The sequence below is a fragment of the Pocillopora damicornis genome, chromosome 4, assembly GCF_964200805.1.
Source record: "Pocillopora damicornis chromosome 4, jaPocDami1.2, whole genome shotgun sequence".
Classification (NCBI taxonomy): Eukaryota; Metazoa; Cnidaria; class Anthozoa; order Scleractinia; family Pocilloporidae; genus Pocillopora; species Pocillopora damicornis.
Window position 1 is genome coordinate 19,943,701 of NC_142673.1, and position 21,281 is coordinate 19,964,981.

General features: G+C 37.6%; 1 protein-coding gene and 1 long non-coding RNA gene across 4 annotated transcripts; both read left to right on the forward strand.

The window, feature by feature from the left end:
* Positions 1 to 5,133: 5,133 nt before the first annotated feature.
* Positions 5,134 to 7,399, forward strand: LOC149047180 (uncharacterized). The gene is made up of 3 exons (XR_016185920.1): positions 5,134 to 5,265; positions 6,334 to 6,457; positions 7,260 to 7,399. It is a non-coding gene; the product is annotated as an uncharacterized LOC149047180 (long non-coding RNA).
* A 3,206-nt stretch (positions 7,400 to 10,605) lies between these two features.
* Positions 10,606 to 21,281, forward strand: LOC113686138 (protein zer-1 homolog). 3 transcript variants are annotated; one of them, XM_089204117.1, is made up of 20 exons: positions 10,606 to 11,468; positions 12,327 to 12,562; positions 12,884 to 13,005; positions 13,464 to 13,613; positions 14,219 to 14,277; positions 14,491 to 14,556; positions 14,833 to 14,887; positions 14,993 to 15,046; positions 16,143 to 16,253; positions 16,348 to 16,374; positions 16,759 to 16,809; positions 17,399 to 17,440; positions 17,631 to 17,682; positions 17,934 to 18,004; positions 18,263 to 18,310; positions 18,727 to 18,788; positions 19,275 to 19,407; positions 19,508 to 19,560; positions 20,211 to 20,308; positions 20,540 to 21,281. In XM_089204117.1, the coding sequence occupies exons 1-20, from the start codon at positions 10,807 to 10,809 to the stop codon at positions 20,683 to 20,685; spliced, it is 2,298 nt and encodes a 765-aa protein (XP_089060243.1). In that variant the 5' UTR covers positions 10,606 to 10,806; the 3' UTR covers positions 20,686 to 21,281. The 3 variants fall into 3 exon arrangements, with proteins under 3 accessions (XP_089060243.1, XP_089060244.1, XP_089060245.1); XM_089204118.1 differs by lacking the exon at positions 16,348 to 16,374; XM_089204119.1 differs by lacking the exon at positions 12,884 to 13,005 and having other exon boundaries at positions 11,035 to 11,468.

Consider the following 21,281-nt stretch of genomic DNA (forward strand, 5'->3'; position numbering starts at 1 on the left):
TTTTTAGTAGTTTTAAGAAAGTAGAACAAAGATGGTAAGAGGAATCAAATCATGTTTTTACACTCTTGTGTTCATGTTCTTACAGAAAACAATGAGAGATTTTTGATCAGCAAAAAAATTCTACACCTGAGTATGGATCTATGGAGTATTCATACCATATTGGGAGAGTCATTGGTTTAAGAGGGAGGAGAGAGAGGGAAGGGGTGGATATGCACTGAAAAGCAATGCTCAGAACCTTCAGAGGGGAGGGTCTCTGAACATAATTGAAAAACCAAAGAAAATTCTAGAGAAAAGGTATGGATACTTCCTGGAACATTAATTGGTGAGTTACTCAATCAACACAAACTACAGAAATATCCTTCTGTCTTATGCATGTACCGTAATTTCCGGTCGATTACCCGCACGGCCGATTACCCGCACCGGCCGATTATTGCATACGGCGAAAAAAAAAGTCAACGGATTACCCGCACCGGTGGATAACCCGCACGTTGTTATTCAACTTTTTCGGTGGCGAAAACGTGACATTAAGGCGATACATTTCAGTCTTTCGATTCAGACATGTGCACAATTCTGTGTCAATATTAGCTTATACTTTATTGATTGATTATTGCTGCTGCTCTATTACCGATTTCATCGGCAAGAGTTATTACTCTAAGCTTATAATCAAACGTAAAACTGTGACGTGGGCGTTTCACAGCAGGCATTTTAACTTAATTGGTGACTCGTGGATACACTTATCGCGAATGATCGAGGTTTATAATTCTTATTCAGTCAGTTACCTTTTTATAGCATGTAGGAGCGTAATGAGCAATATCCATTGTTCATTTGTCGTTAAAATACTTTTTCAGCGCGAAATTAGTTAAGTTTCGCACCTATTATTTTCAACATTCTGGTGATGCATTTGGGATTTAAAATTACTGTCATCGGCAATTTCTCAAAAAAATCGATATCTCCTGTTCTACTGGGCCTAACAAGTCCCTTAAAACGGGAAAATTCTCTTTAGCTCAAGCTAGTGAAAACTGGAAATTTGTTACTGATGCGCCGGATATCCTTGGATTATTTTTGTCACCATCAAGGTTTTGTTTTCACGCGTGCCGATAAAAATTTGTTTGTCACGCAACTAATTATGCGTGAAATAAACTCGAGTTGGCATCATGTTTTCGTGCCGCTTTGTGGCACTTTTGATACAATAAAATTCATTTGAGAGGTGGAAACGCAGGTAGGTGAGAAATTTTTTCAATTCAACTTCCAGAAGAATTTAAAATTGTCACATAACCCGCACCTCCCTATTACCCGCAGTGGCGCGGATTTAATGCAAAATCAACAGATTACCCGCGGGTAATCGACCGGAAATTACGGTAAGTGCAGTAATAAGGTGTTCTGACTAGCATTTTCAATAGTGTAAGTTTCAACTGCATAAAAACCTAAATAAATGACGCTTTTACTAACTGGTTTGTTCTTCATTGTGAGCAGCATGTTGTAAGTGAGCTGAAGTGATGAACATTCCTACAAAGACAAAAAGATTATCTGTCAGAACAAACAACTGGTATTTAAGTGCTACCTATGAATCCTGGGGAAGGAATGGTAACTAGATGAAAAAGATGTCCAGAGCTTTTTGACTGTGGGGCAACCAGAAAAAGAATTTACAGTGGTAACAACTTGTGAGTAAGTCAGTTTTATGTATTTTATTCATCTAAAGAATAGTAAACAAATGGAGGCTGACAGGACCACTGAAGAGCAACAGCATCAGCTGATACATGCAAATATGTTCTAAAAGTTCTGAAAGGCTGGTTATTTATGCACCAGAGATTTTCTTTAGATGGGTAGATTTAAATATATAAGTGTCTCTCTACTGCTAGCTTTCAGCCTTCTCGACATAATTTAAAAAAATAAATGTTTGGCGCAGTTGAAGATGGCCTCGAAAGCTGTTTTGTTAAATATTGGCTAAACTTTGTTTAAATAGCTAAATTAGGGAGAGGGGAGGGCAGATGCGGAAATATCAATTTCAGTCTCAATTCATGGTTCAAGAAGAGTATTATGACATCTTAGTCGTCATAATTATTGCATTCCTAATCAGTGATTTTAATCTCACTTTGTTGCAGGATTTATAATCTTCAGTGTCAAATTGGACTCAGTATGAGATATGCAGTTGGGAATCTTGTTACAACTTGACAAAAGATTCTAGATTTCTTATTCCATCTTAAAAAGAGTATTTCATAGGCCTGACCTCTCCCAGCATTTTTGAAAAGTTTTGTGAATTTTCAAAAATGTTGGCTGAGACTCTTAGCAGATCTTTTGATAAATCCTATGATCTACTTAGAGTCACATAGTAAACTTTCATTTGAACGGATTTTTGAATGAGCAGTTAATATGATTTCCTGTGGATTTATCTTTCAACAGTAACCCTAACCCACACTGAATCTCGTTATCATTACAATCATCAATATTTTTATTATCATTATTATCACTAACTATAATTATTATTATATTGTAACTACTAAATATATAAAAGCTACTAACTTAACAAAACATTAAATATTGTTCTAAAAACCTTTGGTTAAAAAATAATAAAAATATTGAGCATGAAAATAATAACCTACCGACAAATAAAAAATAAAGTTCAAATTTAATTCAATTTAATAAGTTTTGGATGTATTGGGTGAACATGAAAGAATCTCAGAAGTTGTATTAACTGCACAAACTTCAAAGTAAAGAAACCTAAAAGAGTCTAATGAGAACTGCATGATGTTTTGCCATAATCTCACAAGAACATCTATGATTATGTCACACATTCAAAGTCAGGTGAGTATCTCAAAAGACCTAATAGACCTAATCAAGGATCTCAATATGAGAGAAAAAATTCAGAGAGTGTTCTAACACATTTCTGATGCAGGCCTCACACAAGAACTCATGAGATTTCTATAAGATTCTTAGGATGTTTTAATCTTTCAAGTGAACATGATTTCAAACTGACAATTAATAGCATCCTGAGTGATCAATAACAAGAAGAGGAACAACCATAGCAACAAGAAGAGTTAGCAGAGGGAGAAGAAACCCAAAGATGCATTATAGCATCACGTCTGCATCCAAAGGTAAACATTGCCTAATTCCATATTCTATGTCATGATAACAGGATGCCTCAAATCTTTATATCTGCCTTTATACCCAGGTAAAAATATAAGGTGGGATCCCGCCAGTCCCACCTGGGATCCCAGGTGTGTCCCGGGTGGGATCCCGCCTTTTTCAGGTGGGATCCCGAGTGGGATTATGGAACATCCCGCATGGGATCCCACCTGAGATTATGGAACATCCCGCATGGGATCCCACATGGGATCCCGCCTTAAATTCCTAATAGCATCCCACCTGGGAAAGCACATCCCGGGCAGGATTAAACCTAGAATCCCACCAATCCCTCTTGGGATCCTGCCTCAAATTTCAGATAGTTTCCCACCTGGGAAATCATATCCCAGGGGGATTGCATCTGGGATCCTGCCAATCCCAGTTTAGACCCTGCATAAAATTACAGATGGCTTCCCACTTTCAGAAAAATCCTTTGAGGGATCCTGTTTATCACTGGAGACCACAGAATTATGAAATGTACCAGATAGGATATCTTATCAATTCCTTTTGTAACCTAATCCTTAAAATTAAGTGGATAAAATTTTCTAGGTGAGCTATAGACCCCATCAATCCACTGAGGGTCCAAAACCTTCCAACTAGCTATAGAACATACTGACACCTCCAATGGGATCCCATTGTCTTACCAAGCTGTTGATCATAAATTATTCAAAAAGTACATGAATACACAGACTATATGTGATAAAGATCTCATAATTTATTTGCAATGAACCAGCATGTGTTTGACTTGTTTCATTAACAAATTTCTTAACCCAATATTTTTAAAGAATAACAGCACAACTCAGCATATTATCTTTCCTTCATCATTTAAGCAGACCATCTACAGTGTAATAAGGCTCAACGTTTAAAAAAATTGGCTGTTGTGCATTAAAGAATAGAAGAAAGACAAAACCTCAATAATTCATGTTATCAAAATTTTGACAAAGGTACTGATTGAAAGTCTGCTCTCTCTTCAGTCGAATTTTTCAAAGCAAAGCAAGGTCAGAATGTTCCCAAATGTGACTAAAGTAATCTTGAAACCTTACTCATAGATTTATTTCATTGTAAAGTGTAAGCTTAGGAAACTGCAGCATGCAAGTGACCAATTCGATTCTCAGAATTATTTGAGTTTCAGTTGCGCTGAGCGTTAGGTGAGCTTAATTCAAGCCGTTACTTCTATTCTTTGATAAGATTTTGATCACGTAACGAATATGGCAATTTGTACTCACCACAAACTTCTAAAAATCCTAGCTTTAAACGGCCACTAGATCGTTGTTTGAACCAGTCGATATGTCAACTGTTAATTGTCCCTTCTTTTAATTCCACGGCGCCAACGACTTTCTTTCCATTTAAAACACTCACGCTGTTCTCGTTTTCCCATTGAACCACAATAAAACACATCTTAAGAAATGTTATATTAAGCAAAACAGTTGAGAAAAGAAACAACTTGAAGCAAGAGCGGTTAACCGATGAAAAGTACATTCAAAGATGAGCGCCAAATGGAGTTTTCTTTGTTTCTGATCACGGGCATGATCACGTGGACCTTTTACCAAAGAGAATCCGCTGGCTTGACCCATTGCAGTCTCAAGATAAGCGCGCAACATTATTCTGTCTCTTCTGACCGGTTCTCCTCTCTTAGATGGTGGTACCTTGGATTCATGTTTTGATGATGACATAAATAATGATATGAATTCACTCTATGTAGAAATAATCGACAAGAATCGAACAAGAGTGCACGATTTGTGGCCGAAAGTTTTCGAGGAAAGAAAGACTCGAAACCCACTTGAGTTATGTTCACGGCGAAGGTGAGAAACAACACAAGCCAATCACATTAGGAAGTATAAGAGATGCCTAGATGATCCCAGTGTACCAGTACCCAAATCAACAATGCTTGACCACAACAAGCGTTCAGCAACACGTTCCAACACAGCTAGCCATCTCGATTCCTCAGTCGGTCTTTCCACTGAACTAGCAGTGGTGCCAACAGAGTCTAGTGCGTCTCATAACGGAGAAAACATTTGCACGAGAGACAGAAGCAACTATACATGCGATTACAGAGGTGCATTGGAATTCTCGTCTGCAAATGGTTATGCACAGTCCGAAGCGTTCCCGAGCTTGTAAAAGGGGTGGAGAGAACGAAGATACAAGGTTGTCATTTTATACTACAAGTAAAATTTTATACCAGACCTACAAGGTATAGAAAAATTTTGTTGATCGCTGACTCAGAGAAGAACAACAAGTAAACTTTAGAGCTGTTATTATTGAACTGTGACTGGTACTTTTCATTTGTATGTAAAGAAGGAATTGTATTTTGCACCAAAAATATAAAGAAGTAATATTTTTTAGGAGGTCCAGTGATTGGGACATTTAAGAAATTAAGTTATGAAAAGAAACTCGGTTTGTACTTCTCACTACCAACAAGTCATGTTTGAAAAATATTTTCAGATCAGAGTTTCGAATAAAGCAAATTGAAGAAGTCATTTAAAAGGTGTATTTTCTCGAAGGGAACAGTGACCACCTCTGTCTTGTCCGCATGCCAAATATTTGCGGAGTGTGTGGATGATCCATAAGTATTGGAACTCTCACAAAAACGTTTTGTAAGAATAAAAACAGCAAAACAATATTTTCGTAGGTGAGATAAAGAATCCCAGGTGGGATATGTAAATCCCGACCAGGATCCCGGGTAGAATGCATAAGTCCCACCTAAGATCCCGGGTGGGATGCAGCAATCCCGCATTAAATGCGGGATCCCAGGTGGGATCAAATTTTCATCCCAGGTGGGAAAGGTGGGATCCCGCCATTCCCACCTGGGATCCTGGGTGGGATTGCCGGGATCCCGCCTACATCCCGCCTGCCATTTTACCTGGGTAGCAACACTTAAAACATCATACAAAATTTCCTTCCTTTGTCTCTAGTATATCACTTTATTTTACAATATTACACACTGTCTGAAACTCAAAACTGAAGTTAATTTAAATTTCAGAATCACAAAGCATAAGGGCAGGTATTGGAAGTTTGACATAACTCAAGCAACTATTGAAGAAGACAATTCTACCTAACAAAATGGCATTCCTTCAGTTAGTGTGTAATTTGATATCAAAATTATCAGACTGACACTACAATTGTAGTAATTAACATATGAAGTGTAAGTTCCATTCCAAAAAATTTAATCGTGTAATGAGTTCTCACCTTTTATTCCTCTTTATCCTTGAACAGAGTTTACCTTCCTTGAAGAGATAAGTCACAACACAACAAACATCATGGATCACTCGTCCTTTTTCTACCACTGTGGATAAAACATTCAAGTCAATAAGTTGTCACAGAAAAAAATATCTGAAAGGTATGGAGATCTATTTTGGTATATCTTATAAAAGAAATTAATTTTTCAACCCCCAAGAATGATTAGCATCTAATTTCTCCTTGTAATATTACCACTGAATAAAAAAAATTGGATCAATATCAGTATCTGGGCAACTGCCCACCTACCCCTCCCGTAACTCAACAACAGCCAATTGATAACAAGTTAGGGTTAATGTTGGGTTAGGGGAGGGGTAGGTGGGCAGTTGCCCAGATACTGATATTGATCCCAAAAATTAAGGTCATGAAAATAAAGGAAAAAATCACAAACTAAAGCAGCTCTGGATTGTTACCCCTTTAACTCCCAAAATCTGATTGTTAATTCTCCCCTTTAGCTGCTACACATTTACCAGTAAATTATTTATGAGAATTTGGTGTTGGATCGAGACAACAACTTCTACCTGATAAGTTTGAATGTTCTCATTACCTGTTTGTTGGATAATGTAAGGATATTATAGGGAGAAGTTTCATGTTGATCACTTCTGGGATTTAAAGGGTTAAACAGATTCTCCCTGTTAGCATCTTAAGAAATGTATGGAGAACAGTATGGAGAATATGCATATTGATGTTAGGATGTAAAGGGTTAAAGGAAAGAAGAGTGGAGATTGGAGAAAAGAAAGGATACTGTCTTTGCCATTTAGTAAAAGGCAAACTAAACTAGAAAAACTTGCTTACAGTTGTAGTAACACTCATGTTTGGTTCTGTTTGTTTAAGAAGCAGTACTCCTTTGCCTACAAATTGTAGCAGTGACATTTTCTAATAATTACCATCACTGCCATTTACAGGAGCAGTATCAAGTAACAACAATGAAACTACACAACAGCTTGAAGACATCAACTCTTCTTTCTTGATGACAACTGTTTTATATATGCCACAAGTTTGGAAGAACTAACCAGAAGATAAAAAGACTTAACATTTGTGCCAGAAAGAAGTATAATTATCAGATGATTGCCTAATAATGATAATAGCAGAACACAGATAAGTCAAGATGAACTGGGAAGGACAAGTAAGTTTTCATAAACATCGAACTCTTAAGGACATATGAACACTTGCTTCCATTGGACATACTCATTGCAAATGGTAGACGTGATATGAAGCTTGCTTGTGAGAGCTTTGGATCATTTTGTAATCTTAAAAAGGATAATATCACAATTTTAGTAGCTTCAGAAAATAATCATATTTCAAAGATCATCTCAAAATATTTATTAACAACCTCTGTGAATTACATTTCTCTTGGCACACAGTGTAAACCATTTGAAAATACAATACCCCTCCTCCATGGAATGCTGAAGTCCCCCTGCCCCCTTTCACTGAAGTACAATTCAACTTATGACAAGTGCCACATACAGCTATCAAGGTTATGCATGATTACCTTTAAGTTTAGCAGTCCCCAACCTCCAACCTCCAACCTCCAACCAACAACAACAAGGAATAAATATTCTTCTCACCATGAGTACATGCCTATATATACCCCTAGTTTATAGGTCAAGGTAAGTCATTTAAGGCATAGCATAGAATTAAAAATGTGTCCTTCAGGTCATGGGTACATGTTAGAAAATTCCACTTAGTTATTCAGTTTGAAATCATTTAAGATACAGTACATTTTACATGTCCTTCAGGTCATGAGAACATGTTAGGAATTCCACAGTTATTCAGTTTGATGCCATTTAAGACATTGAAAAGAACATGTGACCTTCACATCATGAGCATATTTTAGGAGATCTCCCCTAGTTATTCAATTTTAAATCATTTCAGCATTAACAGGAAATATATGCCCTTTAGATATTAGGCTTTTGGAGAATCTATATCATAGACATTACTATCTTTTTGGGCCATTATTCATGCATAACAAAGAAAGCTGTATTGCCATGAACCACTTTGAGGGCTATACTTTGCTGATCGAAGTAGGGAGTTTCAAAACGATTGATGAGGAATGTGACAACTAACAGAGGTTGTGAAATGAAAAAAAGTGTTTTTGAGTATGACCTTGCCAGTTCTAGTTGTGGGGCAAATTTGTTTCAAGACCACAACAAATTCAGTTATTTCAAACTAGGGTTACTTAAACGTGCATTTTAAACCTACCTGAATTCGTAACAAACTCACATTGACAAATTAGTAAGAAGATAGTTTCTTTAGGCATCTCTCAGGAAAATGAGATCAATCTTGGTTGGTCAGTCTCTAGCATTAACTTTGTCAAACAAAATTTCTACAATTACATTAATTTATATCTGTCTAGAGATAATTGGACCCTTTTCTCAGGGTATTGTGCTGCTGCATTATATGAGGAATACGTTTCCTTGTATTTATTTACCACTGACATCCGCTGATTGGTTCTTTTTAGGTGGTTTTGCATATCTGGCATAGTTCAGCTTCATTTAGTAGAACTTTGAGTACTTTCTTAGAACATTAGAGAAGAGCAATTTTCCATAAGTTTGAAAAGTAATGCAAGAGACGTAATTTGGTTTTGCCTTACTTCACTTTGTGATTGACCAAGAAAACTGGCACCAACATTTCCACCAACTGGAGAAAAAACTACAACTGATCTTGACTTGGTCACTTGCATCTTTTCCACGCTTTTTGGTAACTAGATGTATGGGTAAAAAAAGCTGATCTTTGGTGATTAAGTAGCGGTACAGCCAAATAAAAGTATGTATGATGAGCAGAATATTATTTGTTGTTGAAAATTTCCTTCTGTCAGTAGCTTAGCACAATTTCAAGTGATGCAGGCAACATGCCAATAGACAGCTATGTGGTAAAAAATCTCACTCTTTGCCTTCAAATAAACCTAAGAGCTGTGGTCAAATGTTCCCAATTCAATACTACCTGAGCCTGATTTGAATCCTCATGACAATTAATTTTTCTCCTTTGGCAGGAGTAACTTATAGATAGAGAGTGATAATATTTTCTGGTATATTAGTATGTGTAGCTACTACATACATCACTGTGTATAGCTATGAAATCCGTAGTTTTGATGTAGTGCAAGATTCTCGTAGCTATCACAACAAAATTGAAAGGTACCAAGTTTGGAGAATTAGCAGTGAGGTGATGGGTGTTTTCCCCCCCTGCACTCTCCTCTGATTTTATTTCAACCTTTAAATCTTCTCAAATCCAATGGGCCAAACTGAATGAGCATAACAAAAACCTCATCAGCTTCCTCTGCCTTTGGCCTTGACACTTTTGAATAGCAAGTAACACCTATTTCTCGTTCAAGAAAATGATAAGTAATGTCCGTTTGAGAGGAAAAGGCATATCCAGCTGATCCAAAATGGCAAGTCTTAAAATTGTATTTAATAATATGATTTTACTCCACAAATTAACTGGTCCCGACTTCGCTTGGATAGTCTTAGCAAAATTAATAGTAGCTCTTAAATTGAAACGAGGCAACAAGGACCAGTTTGAGAGAGTGAGAATAACGATATATTTGTGCCCTTAGTTTTTGGGTTTCGCGTCATTTTAAGGGCTGTCGATCAAGTTATGCAATAAAATTGTGTGGAGTACCAAGCTTTATGTTGCCGATCATAATGACAAGGCACTTCTCCAAGCAAGGAATGTGTCGCTAACTCATTGTAGCTTTTTGTTACTTGACGAACAGATGAGTTGATAGGAATCTCTTGATCAACTTTGAGTCTCCCCAACTTGACAGCTCACTTACAAGTTGACACGCGCACAATTCGTAAGTATGTTAGCTGCCAGTCGCTGCCAGTCTTACTTTTGGTTCAAGTGCAAAAAGTTCGGGTTGCCATGCATCAGCTGAACACTCAGCTGAACACTCAGCAGAACACTCAGCTAAACTAGCTTCGCACTTCAAAGAAACCTATCACCCTGTAAGTGTTTTGACACGTGAAACATACGTTTAAAGTATTCAAGATGTAGATTCAAGGTCAAAAAATAAGAAGAGGGGTAGGGTGAACTGTCCACCCTAACTCCACATCAAACATGACCGGTCCGGATGAACAATCGCGAGGTTATAACGTTAGCTCGCACTAATAAGACGCTTACGCTGCAGGCTATCTCAGACTGAATTAATTTTCGAAATATCCCACTATCATTGTATGAGCTCCCAAACTCTATCCACCCGCTCTACCCAAAGAAGTTTCAGTCTTTCTAAGAAACTGGGAACTAATGAAATGCTACGAAAGACAACAGTAGTCCCCATTACGACTCCAGCCCGGATTATTTGTGACTTACTGAAATGGGTGACACCGCTGGATTTTTTACCTCGAAGGCTCGGTTTATTCCTTTGGGCATTGCTTTCGGTGGCTTACTTTCATTTTCGTCATCCTATTTTTGGTTTTTGATGAATTGTCTTCGCACTACGATGGGAAAGTGCTGATGTTATTGACGGTAAAGATGACCAAAGATTCATCACGCAAACAGAGTGTTTCATCTCTCGCTGATCTGTGTTTTCAGTCTTCTTTAAAATACCTTGAATCGTCCAGGAAATGGGATGAACGAACGAATACCTTTATACCTGAAGATCTTTGTACAGCACTTATAAGTAAAAAGCTGAAGTCCGGACATTGTGACGATGACTTTGTGTCGACATATTTGGCCGACGTTCAGACAAGCAGGATTACTAAGTTGCACATGAGTGGGGCACGTATAACAGACATCGCACTGGAATTTATTTCTCGTCATCCTCTGCGAGAGGTGGACGTATCACATTGTGAGGTCTCAGAAAAAGCCCTCGTTTCTTTGGCTAAATGCAAAAGCACTCTGACAACTTTAAAGATGGTTCATTGCCGTCAAATTACTGAGTTCAAGGAACTCCGTCATTTGACTGGTCTTAAGAGTTTAGACGTTTCAGACACTTGGCTAGACGATGGAAATGGAATTCGGTTTTTTGTAAATCTGGTCAATCTCCGAATGTTGAACTTGAGTGGAACAGAAATTGTTTCACTGGATCCATTAAATACTCTGGCAATGCTCACAAATCTCGACTTGTCATGTTGTAGGGAGATCGAAAGCATTAAACCTTTGGAAACCATTCGTAGGTATGATTTACGTAGTAATTATAATAAATACGAAAAAGTCTTTAAGAGGGTGTTCAGTTCCAAGTTAACTGTCTTTATCAGATTGTCTTTCTGGACCGGAACCCTTGGTAAAATTTCCACACAGCCCCATGCCATTGTAAAACAAATCTGTTTTCCCAATGGCAATGTATTGTTTTTTCATTGTTTTCTCTATCCAAGAACTGAATGCATAATGTAGTATGGGGCTGTACGGAAATTTTACCAAACCCTTTATCAGAGAGCAAACTTTGTGGTCCACAGTCTACATTGAAGGAGTGACATTGGTTAAGATCCCATCTGAGAGGAAAAACAACTCTTCCGGCTGCTTCATGAAAAAACTCTCATAAACTCTTCTAGTGTGGACAATGTGCTCCAGTAGCACTAGTAGCTGGCATTTTCAGCAACTCCTTTTTTTTATGAACTGCTAGCTACTTTAATAAGCAAAAACAGAAAGTGCTTTCTCAATCTCTCATAAGTGTTCATCTAGCAAAGACTGTTTTTCAGTTTACCCACTTGGCTTTTTTTCATCAAACTAATTTTTAGAACTTTATAGAACTTATGTGTATGCATTGAAGTGTAGCAGAGCAAAATTTTCTATATGCAACATTCAAACTTCTGCAATGAAAATGTTGTAAAACAATTGAGTCACAAATCATCTGAGCATACATTGAGATATAAAACACTTAGAAATTTGACGAGCACCCAGAATCTCAAGTTGCCCCTAGTTACTGCATTAAAAACCTCCAGAGTGCATGATATCTCAATGAACAAATGCTGATCCATCGACCAAATGTTAACTTAAAAATTAAACTTCGTCTCTTGTCCTTTTTTCGTTGTTAGGTCCCTACAGTGGTTGTCTCTATACAATTGTAGAAAACTGTTTTCGTCAAATCAGATGTTACTAGAAAGTTTAAAGAATTTGACCCAACTGCAACATCTGGACTTATCAAAACACGATCCAGATGAAATAGTGGAAATGGATAGATTTCTAAGTTGCAGTGCAGTCTTGGTGAACAGACAATTTTTGGAACGATTGCTGCCATCTCTTCCAAATTTAGATTGGCTGGACCTTTCAGGTTTGACTTTTGATTCTTCATTACATTCATATGTCAGTTGCACTTATCTCTAACTTCCTATTATATTGAGCTCAGTTGGTATCCTAGGATGGACTTGTTTTAGCTGATATTTTGAATCTCTGATGTTATGAACCATTGCTACTTGTTTAGGGTTGTCAAAATAAGCCAGAAACAGGGGCATTCCATAGTCTACTCTGAAAAACACCCAGCTATTCCAGATGCTTGCGGCTCAATTTTCAGCATAGAAGCATGACATTATGCATTAAGCCTATTTTGTAACACTGTCTAGTTACTTAAAATCCATTTTTTTATTTATGGCAGGTAATGCTAAGTTCAGCAACAGGGACTTTGATCTCTTTAATCAATACCGTTCAAAGATGCTGAAATTCTTGGGATTGTTTATGACAGATATGTGCCATTTTCATGAAATTCCTGCAGATGAGGCAAGTGTAAATATGTTACTGGTCAGACTAACATTTGAAGTTCCAAGATTTTATTTGATACAAGCAGAAGATGACAAGAGAGTGGGGAAGAAGAGAGGGAGGCTTCTGGTCTATTCTTGGGACTGCACTAGTCTTTGACTCTTGATGCAGCCATTTCACTAAAATAACCTGGTCATGTAAACAAACCCATGACACTTAGTTTAAGAGCAGATTTTGCTCTGAATATGACATAAAAATGAAGTCATAACCTGTATTGAATGCTCAAAGCCACCTTCAGTTTACTATAAGTTTTCCTTTTTGACTTAAAATACTCATCATCTAAGTGCAAAAGAATTCAATTCAAGTCTTAATGACAACAGATTTTGGTGTGAAAGCTCCTCAATCCCTAACTTAGGTCTTGACACAAGGATGTACAATTGATAACATGGAATTCCTTTTATTTTAATTTGTGATGATAGGTGTCTGGAAGGAGGAATATGAAACAGGTCACATTTGCTGTGTCCATTTATCGCAACAGACCTGAATTTCTGGTCAAGGCTCTGCAAGAATTGTTTAATTTCCTCAATACAGATAGAGCTGATGGTTTCACCCCAAAGTTTGTTTGTGATGTAAGTGCCAGTCTGTCATTTTCTAGTAAGGGGAAATACTGAGGTTCTGAACACTTGGTGAGCCTTTAATAATTTGAGACAATTTAACATATTTCTCAATGTAGCTTGAAAATTTTTTGCTCATTCAACCATTTCCCTTACGACAGTTCTTTAGGGTATAGAAAATTCTGACCAGCCTGTTGATTATTGTTATTTACTGTACTTTAAGGTTTCTTGTTCCGATTCAGTGTCATGAACTTTCATTCAAGCTTATTTGCCCTTTGATGTTTATGTCCCCTTCCCCCTCCTAAAAAAATGAAGGGTTTGGTGGCAACCCCCCTCAGGCTGGAGAGATTATTAATGGTAGAGAAATAAGTTTACATGACAAAAATCCAAGTAAATGAACGGAAAGTCAAGGATTAGAGGATGAAAATGGGATCCTAATGTTTAACAAGACTTATACTGGGGGAATGTATAAACTGTGCTGTGCAGGTACATGTGAAGTAGATCCATTATTAGACATGAAATTTGGACCGTGCTGGTGAACTGTCTCAGAATTTTTAGGTGAACTGTCTTTTAATTCCTTTTTGAACCATCATATCTTTTATATCTTTGCATTTGTACAGGTTGTGTTGGGTGCCATGGAGAGTCACCCAAAAGATAAACTTGTTCAACTTGCTGGGAGGTAATAAGCAAGCCAGATACATATAGTCATGTAATTTTTTTGCAATCCTTTTGTATGATGGGATCCAAAGTTAGTGTAAAACTTGTGGAAATATTTTTTGCACCAAACAATTAATTGTTTATTTAGGTGAAGAAAATCTTAATTTTATTTAAAAAAAAATTTTCATATTGGTCATTAATTGACTCTTTTGTTTGATCCTTTCATTGTTTGTAGTGCATCTTTGTATCATCTGTCCAGAGATGATGATGGAAACATGAATCTGTCTGAGGAGTTAAAGAGGTGACTGCATTCTTCACTATTGTAGCATAGATGCATCTGATTTCTTTCATCTTGTAAGAATTAAAATAGACTTGCTTAATGGGATAGATTGTTAGGTGTCTGTATGTTTTATAATCAAAAATTTCCCATTACCGTGAATTGTAGCAAATGGATCAACTGATATACACTCTTCAACTATCTTGATTTCAGCCTTTTTTCTTTGTTTTTTCTGCATGACTGTAACATTTTTTATAACAAATAAGACTATATTTATTATGTATTGACTATTTTTCTCAGCCGTATCATTGAGGTGATTATTGGCGCAATGGATTATCATGTCAAGGAGGAGCAGGTATTATTTACAAACACAATCTGAGTGTGACAATTACAGTGTAACCTGTGTTGAAATATGCTTTTATTAATGTCCAGAGATTCATTGGTGTGAAATTTTTTTCAGTTGCAGAAAAACTGTTGTCTCACTCTTTGCAACTTCAGAATTCCAAATGATCTGGTGAGTATATATGGTATTATCCAAACAGACATTTGTGCTCTAGATGAATTTCATATTGATGCTCTAGTTTTCTTGCTTTGCAAATTGTACCCAGTATTGAGATGCATTGGCATGTTTACCCTTAAAGAAGTTAACATGGATAGGTCAGTGGTTAGCATACTTGACCCCAGATTGAGAGGTCCTGTCTCAAGCCTTAGCAGGATCTGTACTGTTTTCTTGGTACCTTTTGGAAAGTTTTCCTCACTTAATTTTGTAGAAAAGGTTGTGGTTATTCATTGTGGTGAATAACAATAAAAGCTAAGTTTTTTCGTTTGTCTCGCGATGTAGTCACGTGTGATTAGATTGCGACATTTCAACTGCATACTGCTAGTCTTCTTCAGGCGATGAAGTCGACTTGTCATGCGTGATCTTATAAAGCTTGATGCTCTGCTGCTCTGCTTCGTTGTTATTCAACGATTTTGATCCTTGCTGATCAGGGATTTGCTCCCTCAGCAGTCCGCTGTTGCACGGCTCTCCTGTTGTCATGTTCTTTGATCGTGGGCATCCACGCTTCTGGAATTTTTATTCCACTATCCTTGTAAATGTTGTTAGGGTGAAGTCTTAAGTGAATTGCCTCTTTGACCCTTTATTTTCCTCACTTATGGAAGCCTCTTAGAAGTAAGCCAACCCCTGTTTGAGTACCAAAAACTGCCTATGAGGTTTCATTTGTGCAAAGACTCTAATCAAAATTGTCATGTTTTTTGATTGTGGGCATCCACACTTCTGGAATTTCTATTCCTCTATCCCTGTTGATGTTGTTAGGGTGAAGTCTTATGTGAATTGCCTCTTTGACCTTTTATTTTCCTCACTTATGGAAGCCACTTAGAAGTAAGCCAACCCCTGTTTGACTACCAAAAACTGCTTATGGGGTTTCATTTGTACAAAGACTCTAATCAAAATTTTATGTTTCCTATATTCTACAAAGTTTTACTGATTTTGCAGTGTGATTCATTACCTGTCAAACAAACCAACCAACAAATGAGTATTACTCAGGTATTTCACAGGAAATTTTTTTTACCCTCATTTATATTTCAAAATTAACTTTGCTTACTTGCAGCCTTCTGACTACAGAAAAATGGTTGAAGTTTTATTGAGGACTGCCACGATACATAGGCGTGACCTCATTCAGAGGATTGCCATTGGAATTTGTAATATGGTGGTGTGTCAGGTAATGGTTATTTGATATCTATGACTGTGCAATCATTGCAGCAATCTGGATACAGAGTGCAATCTAAACAAACTCTATTTTTTTATTTTTAAAGACAGCATCAGAAGTAGGGATAGGGAAGGTAAGATTAACATGATTGAGAACAGAATATCCCAACAAATCTTCAAAAGATTGTTGACTTTAGGTAGTAGTTATGATGGTAATTGCATTCTTGGTAAAAAAAAATAAAACACAAAAAATACTTGAACATCAACTTATCATCACAGAGGCAGGATAGCATTAAAAGTAGAAATATTTTTTTCAATCTTTTTCCCTCTTGTTTTATAATTTCCTAATTCCTAGTTGAGATCCTAGGAGTGGAAGGGTTGAAGATTGTAGAAAAAGTTGGCAATATCCCATGAGTCTTCTCATGTAGTCTGGCTGTCTCTCAGGCCTTATGACCTGATGAGTGGTTATATCTTACATGAAGATGGTAATGTTTTTTGTTTTACTGCAATTTATTTAGATTCAAGATTCACCAAAAATTGTTGTGGGCAGAGAATTGAAGGGCGTGGAGGTAACATTATCATACTAAAAGCGAAATATTATATCAGTCATATTTAGAGCAGGCTCGGATTTAAGTCAACGTCCTTTATTTGAGCTTGCCTGACTATGTTATGATATTAAGATTTTTTAAAATCCAATCTGCATATGTAAGATACAGTTCCACTCGGGTCACCTTTAAGAGTGCTTTTCAATTTGGTGTAGTCACTAACTATTAACTGTGAAACCAACCCAAAATAATTGAGCCATTCTTCACAACGGTACACAGGACTCACGGATTCTTCATCGTTTTCTTGTTTATTTTCCGGAAAATAACTCAGACGACTTATAATTCTTTGAAAACTTGCTATTTTTGTCGCATCCGGTTGTCTGAATTTGCTCGCCTGTGTTCATTACCTTATTTGGTAGTACTCGCAAGCGTCACAAACTAAGAGGGGAGGGGGTCGGTCAAAACTCTTGTACATAATCATGCAACGGCCAATCACGACGAGAGATTCATAGCGGAAAAAAAAACAAAGCTGAAAAATAGTGTCTTTTGAAGTCTCGTATCATCTTATAAATTTAGGATTTTCTCATTAAACAAACGTATGTTTTTCTTGCAGAAAATTCTTCAAATTATACGATGCAAGATGGGAAACAACCCGGTAGTTATTTCCTGCTCCTCTATATTTCCGCTTTACTTATATCTATTGCTAACAATTGGCAACTTGTGGAGAGTCTTCTTTCATTTAATTTTATCAGACAGGGTGTAATTCTGCGTAGTGGTTGCCTCGCAATTTCATGAGCATACAGCTTCAGCTGGTGTGACTAATAAACTAAACAACTCTTGTGTAGGAACAGGGTGGCGTTATGGAAGGCTGTTGGAGTGCTTTGTGGAACATGACGGGTAAATTAATTATTGAAAATTGTATTTCCTTTATGATAAACAACTCGTAGAGTGAGTTTAGAAAAAATCCTGTAATTCCCAGATTCAGCTCCACTGCCGCTCACATTAATATCTACCTACTCTGGTGAGAGGTGATGTAGTCATCTTAGAAACAAACGCTGGTCATGAGTAGGAACTCTGGCGTTCGATATTGACGTAGTAGTAGTTACATAACAAGTTAATAAAATGAAGTTCTGTTGTCCTTTACTTAGATGAAACGCCTGAAAACTGCGCACTGTTTATAGCTCAAGGAGGACTAGAACTATTCACGAGATGTCACGAGGTAGGATTTTCGTATCTTAGAATTCCTTTAAAACTAGAGAAAATGTCGTGAGGATTCCCAGTCCTTAGATCCAAGGCGATGTGCCACGAAATGGTGTCCTTGACGGTGTGTGCAGCTTGGTGGAAGTGCACCGGGGGGAAGTCCTTAGCTCTCGTATTTTGATAATCTCGATGTTTATTTTTATCATCATTGTCACTATCATCATCATCATCATCATCAATAAGATATTTTTTCCTCATTTTGTTCCTTTTTTGATAGAGAATGAGCGAACGACGAGATCTGGTTCGGAACATGTTAGGACTGATGGTGAGTTACACAACTTTTCCACTGTCCTCTTAGAAGTGATCGGCATCAACTTCTCATGCCAATGTCAGCGCATTATCCATCGAACAGGCGACAAGAAGAAACAAACTTATCAGTTAGAGGGTGTCTTCTCGATATAACACTAAACTCTCCCTCGTGACTTAAAATGAAATTAATAGGAGCTGGAAAATTGGGATTGATTTTGGATTATTTTGCGTCTCGTAGATGTTGCAAGATGCAGTCCACCTGTCTTTGGAATCGTAGTATCAGAAGTTTTCTTTAGGGTAATTCTTATCCACTGGGCCCTGTAGAACTTTTTTATGACTATTGCGTGCTGGGTGTAAAGAAAACTATTGAGACCGCTGTTATTTCCAGTCACATTTGGAACCTCTTTCTTTCTGTGATTTTGTCCTTGTCAGGGTAACGTGGCAGAGGTGGCTGAACTACGACCAGAACTGATGCCAGTTGTTCATGTTTTCTTGTAAGTTTAGCTTATCGCTACATTTCTTTAGAGTTGAAGCATACATAGTGTCAACTTATGCCAAAGAATTCTGCTAATATGATTGCAGTAAAAGTGAAGTGTCAGCGGATTAAAAAAACACTTAGTTGGTTATTACTTAAAGTAATCTGCGATTAATTTTGGTTTTCTCCTCTTCTTAGTGTTATAAATCCAGTCGCGCAAATCGCGACTTGGTTATTCGCGCCGGAATTTCTGTGCTATGACAGCTGGCTTGTTTTCTTGAGTTCACTTTGCTTCCCCGGAATATTTTCCGTTGTTCGAATTGTCCTTGGTGATTACTATGGTTTTGCGCAAATCCTTCGAAAAGCACTCTAAAAATGTACTTCTCAATTGATAACTTAAGACTAAGGCCTTGAGAGTATTAATTCTCTTAGCTTGATCGTATCGCGCACGAGCCTCGCACACAGAGAATCTTTTTAATTTTTTTAATGAACTTGTTCCTGTTAGCGAATTGTTGCTCACTGAGGGTGAACTGGAGGTGACATACAATGCTGGAGGGATAGTAAGTCACCTGGCTTTTGATGGAGTAAACATGTGGACGAATCAAATTGTGTCTCGTACACAAGCGCTGCGAAGATTGGTATGTTGATGTTGAGGTCTACTTAATGGTTTCTGGAATTGTTTTCACACGTTAGTAACCGCTTTCTTGGCTACGATCGCTCTTTCTGCTCTTTCTTCAGGTGGAGACGGTGGATAAATGGGATATTGAAACACAACGACAAATGAGCTATCGGTAAGATGATTAACATATGAGTTAGCGTGCGGGATAGAAGACATTTTTTGCGCTTATCTGGCGCGCGGAGTGCGAGGCGAGGGAAAAGGACGAGTTTCACGTGAGAGAAAGGGTGTAAAAAACTAAATGTCGATGTTTTCTATTTGGCGTTCTTCAGTTAAGTACGCGTGTTTCCCTTTGCACAATTTCCGCGCCCGTCTCCGCACGCCTGATCCACAGGCTACCCAACAGATGTACTCGATCGTGTAATGTGACCGTTCGGGCATGAGTAGTCATAAAAGTCAAGTGATTAGTTGTTTTTCAGTCTGGTCCGTAAAAACGGATTGTTTAGCTTTGCTTTAATGGTATTGGCTGGAAAACTGTAGTGACGTTGGTCAGTTTCAATCTTGGTGAGATGGTGAGATAGATCGCTTTGTTCACAAACCAGACTTACAGCTGTCAAACAATTTCTTACTTGACACTGATGATGCCTTCAGTTCAGGTTGTCAAAGCGTCTGTCACTGTCTAGGAGACAGCACAACAGTCTTTTTCAGAACTACTCTCATCCGGACGATTGACTGCACGATCCCCATAGGAGACTTGTTGGGGCGCTCACCAGAAATACCCAAGCGGATCTTGATTTTTTGTTGTTTTTTTCTTTCATTCTTCAGTTCCTTTGCTCCAATATTAAAGTTAATATCAGGCTGTGATACACCTGAGATACATTACTGGGCCACATGGGCGCTGGCTAACCTCTGCAATGTTGACCGTAAGTTAAAAGCGTTGTGTCACTCTACAGATTGTGTAAATAACTGTGCATTAAACTTCTGTGTGACAATCTTCTTACTTTCCAAGTATAGTTTAGTAAAAGTGAATTAGGCTGAAAGAAAGAGCAATATAGAGACGCCTACGTATAAAGTCTTTATTCGGGATTCTGTTTTTTCACTTTTTTTACCTTGTCTTGTGTTTGTTAAATCTGTATAAATTGATCCTATTTCAGCTGTGAAATACTGTAAACTGGTCATCGACGAAGGTGGTGTCGAGTTATTGCAAGATCTGCACAGTAACCTCAGAACGTCTCAGAGGGTCCGAGAACTCGCCGACCTGACTCTTCGTCGGTGCCGATTACATGCCGAAAACTTCTAACACGTGGACGTTGGCTGTCCACCTAAAGGATACAAACAGAAAGACTCACAAATTCGTAGGCAAATTATTCGACTGATAGTGGACTTCCTCATTAAGAGAGAACGAACTAGGTACCTGTAATGTAGGAAGAATGCTTCCAGTCTATGATCTCTTGCGGCCTTTTTTGTCGGTCTGTTGGGTATAAGTATGTGTTACCATAGCAGACAAATCGTGATCAACGATTTAGACTGACCATATATCTTAATAAGTTTTAAATCAAAATTTTCTAAATGCAGGTACGCTGTTATGATTTATTTGTAAGGTACGTTTGGCTAATTTCTTCAGAACGGAAGCGTGGAGATATGTACAAAAATAAAACTATTTGTGAAAGTTAGTGGCGGATAGTTAAGCTTTCTATGACATGTGGGAAATCCTGCTAACAAGCTACTCACCCGTCCTCAAGGACTGAGAGATATTCTTTTTATGTATGGAAACATGAAAAAAATGCTTTTACCATCAAAAGTCTTATAAGTTAATCGGTTTGAGAGTTAATAACACCATTTTTGTCACTAGATACGCTGCAAAAAAATGAATAAATGGTAATATATTAGGACAGA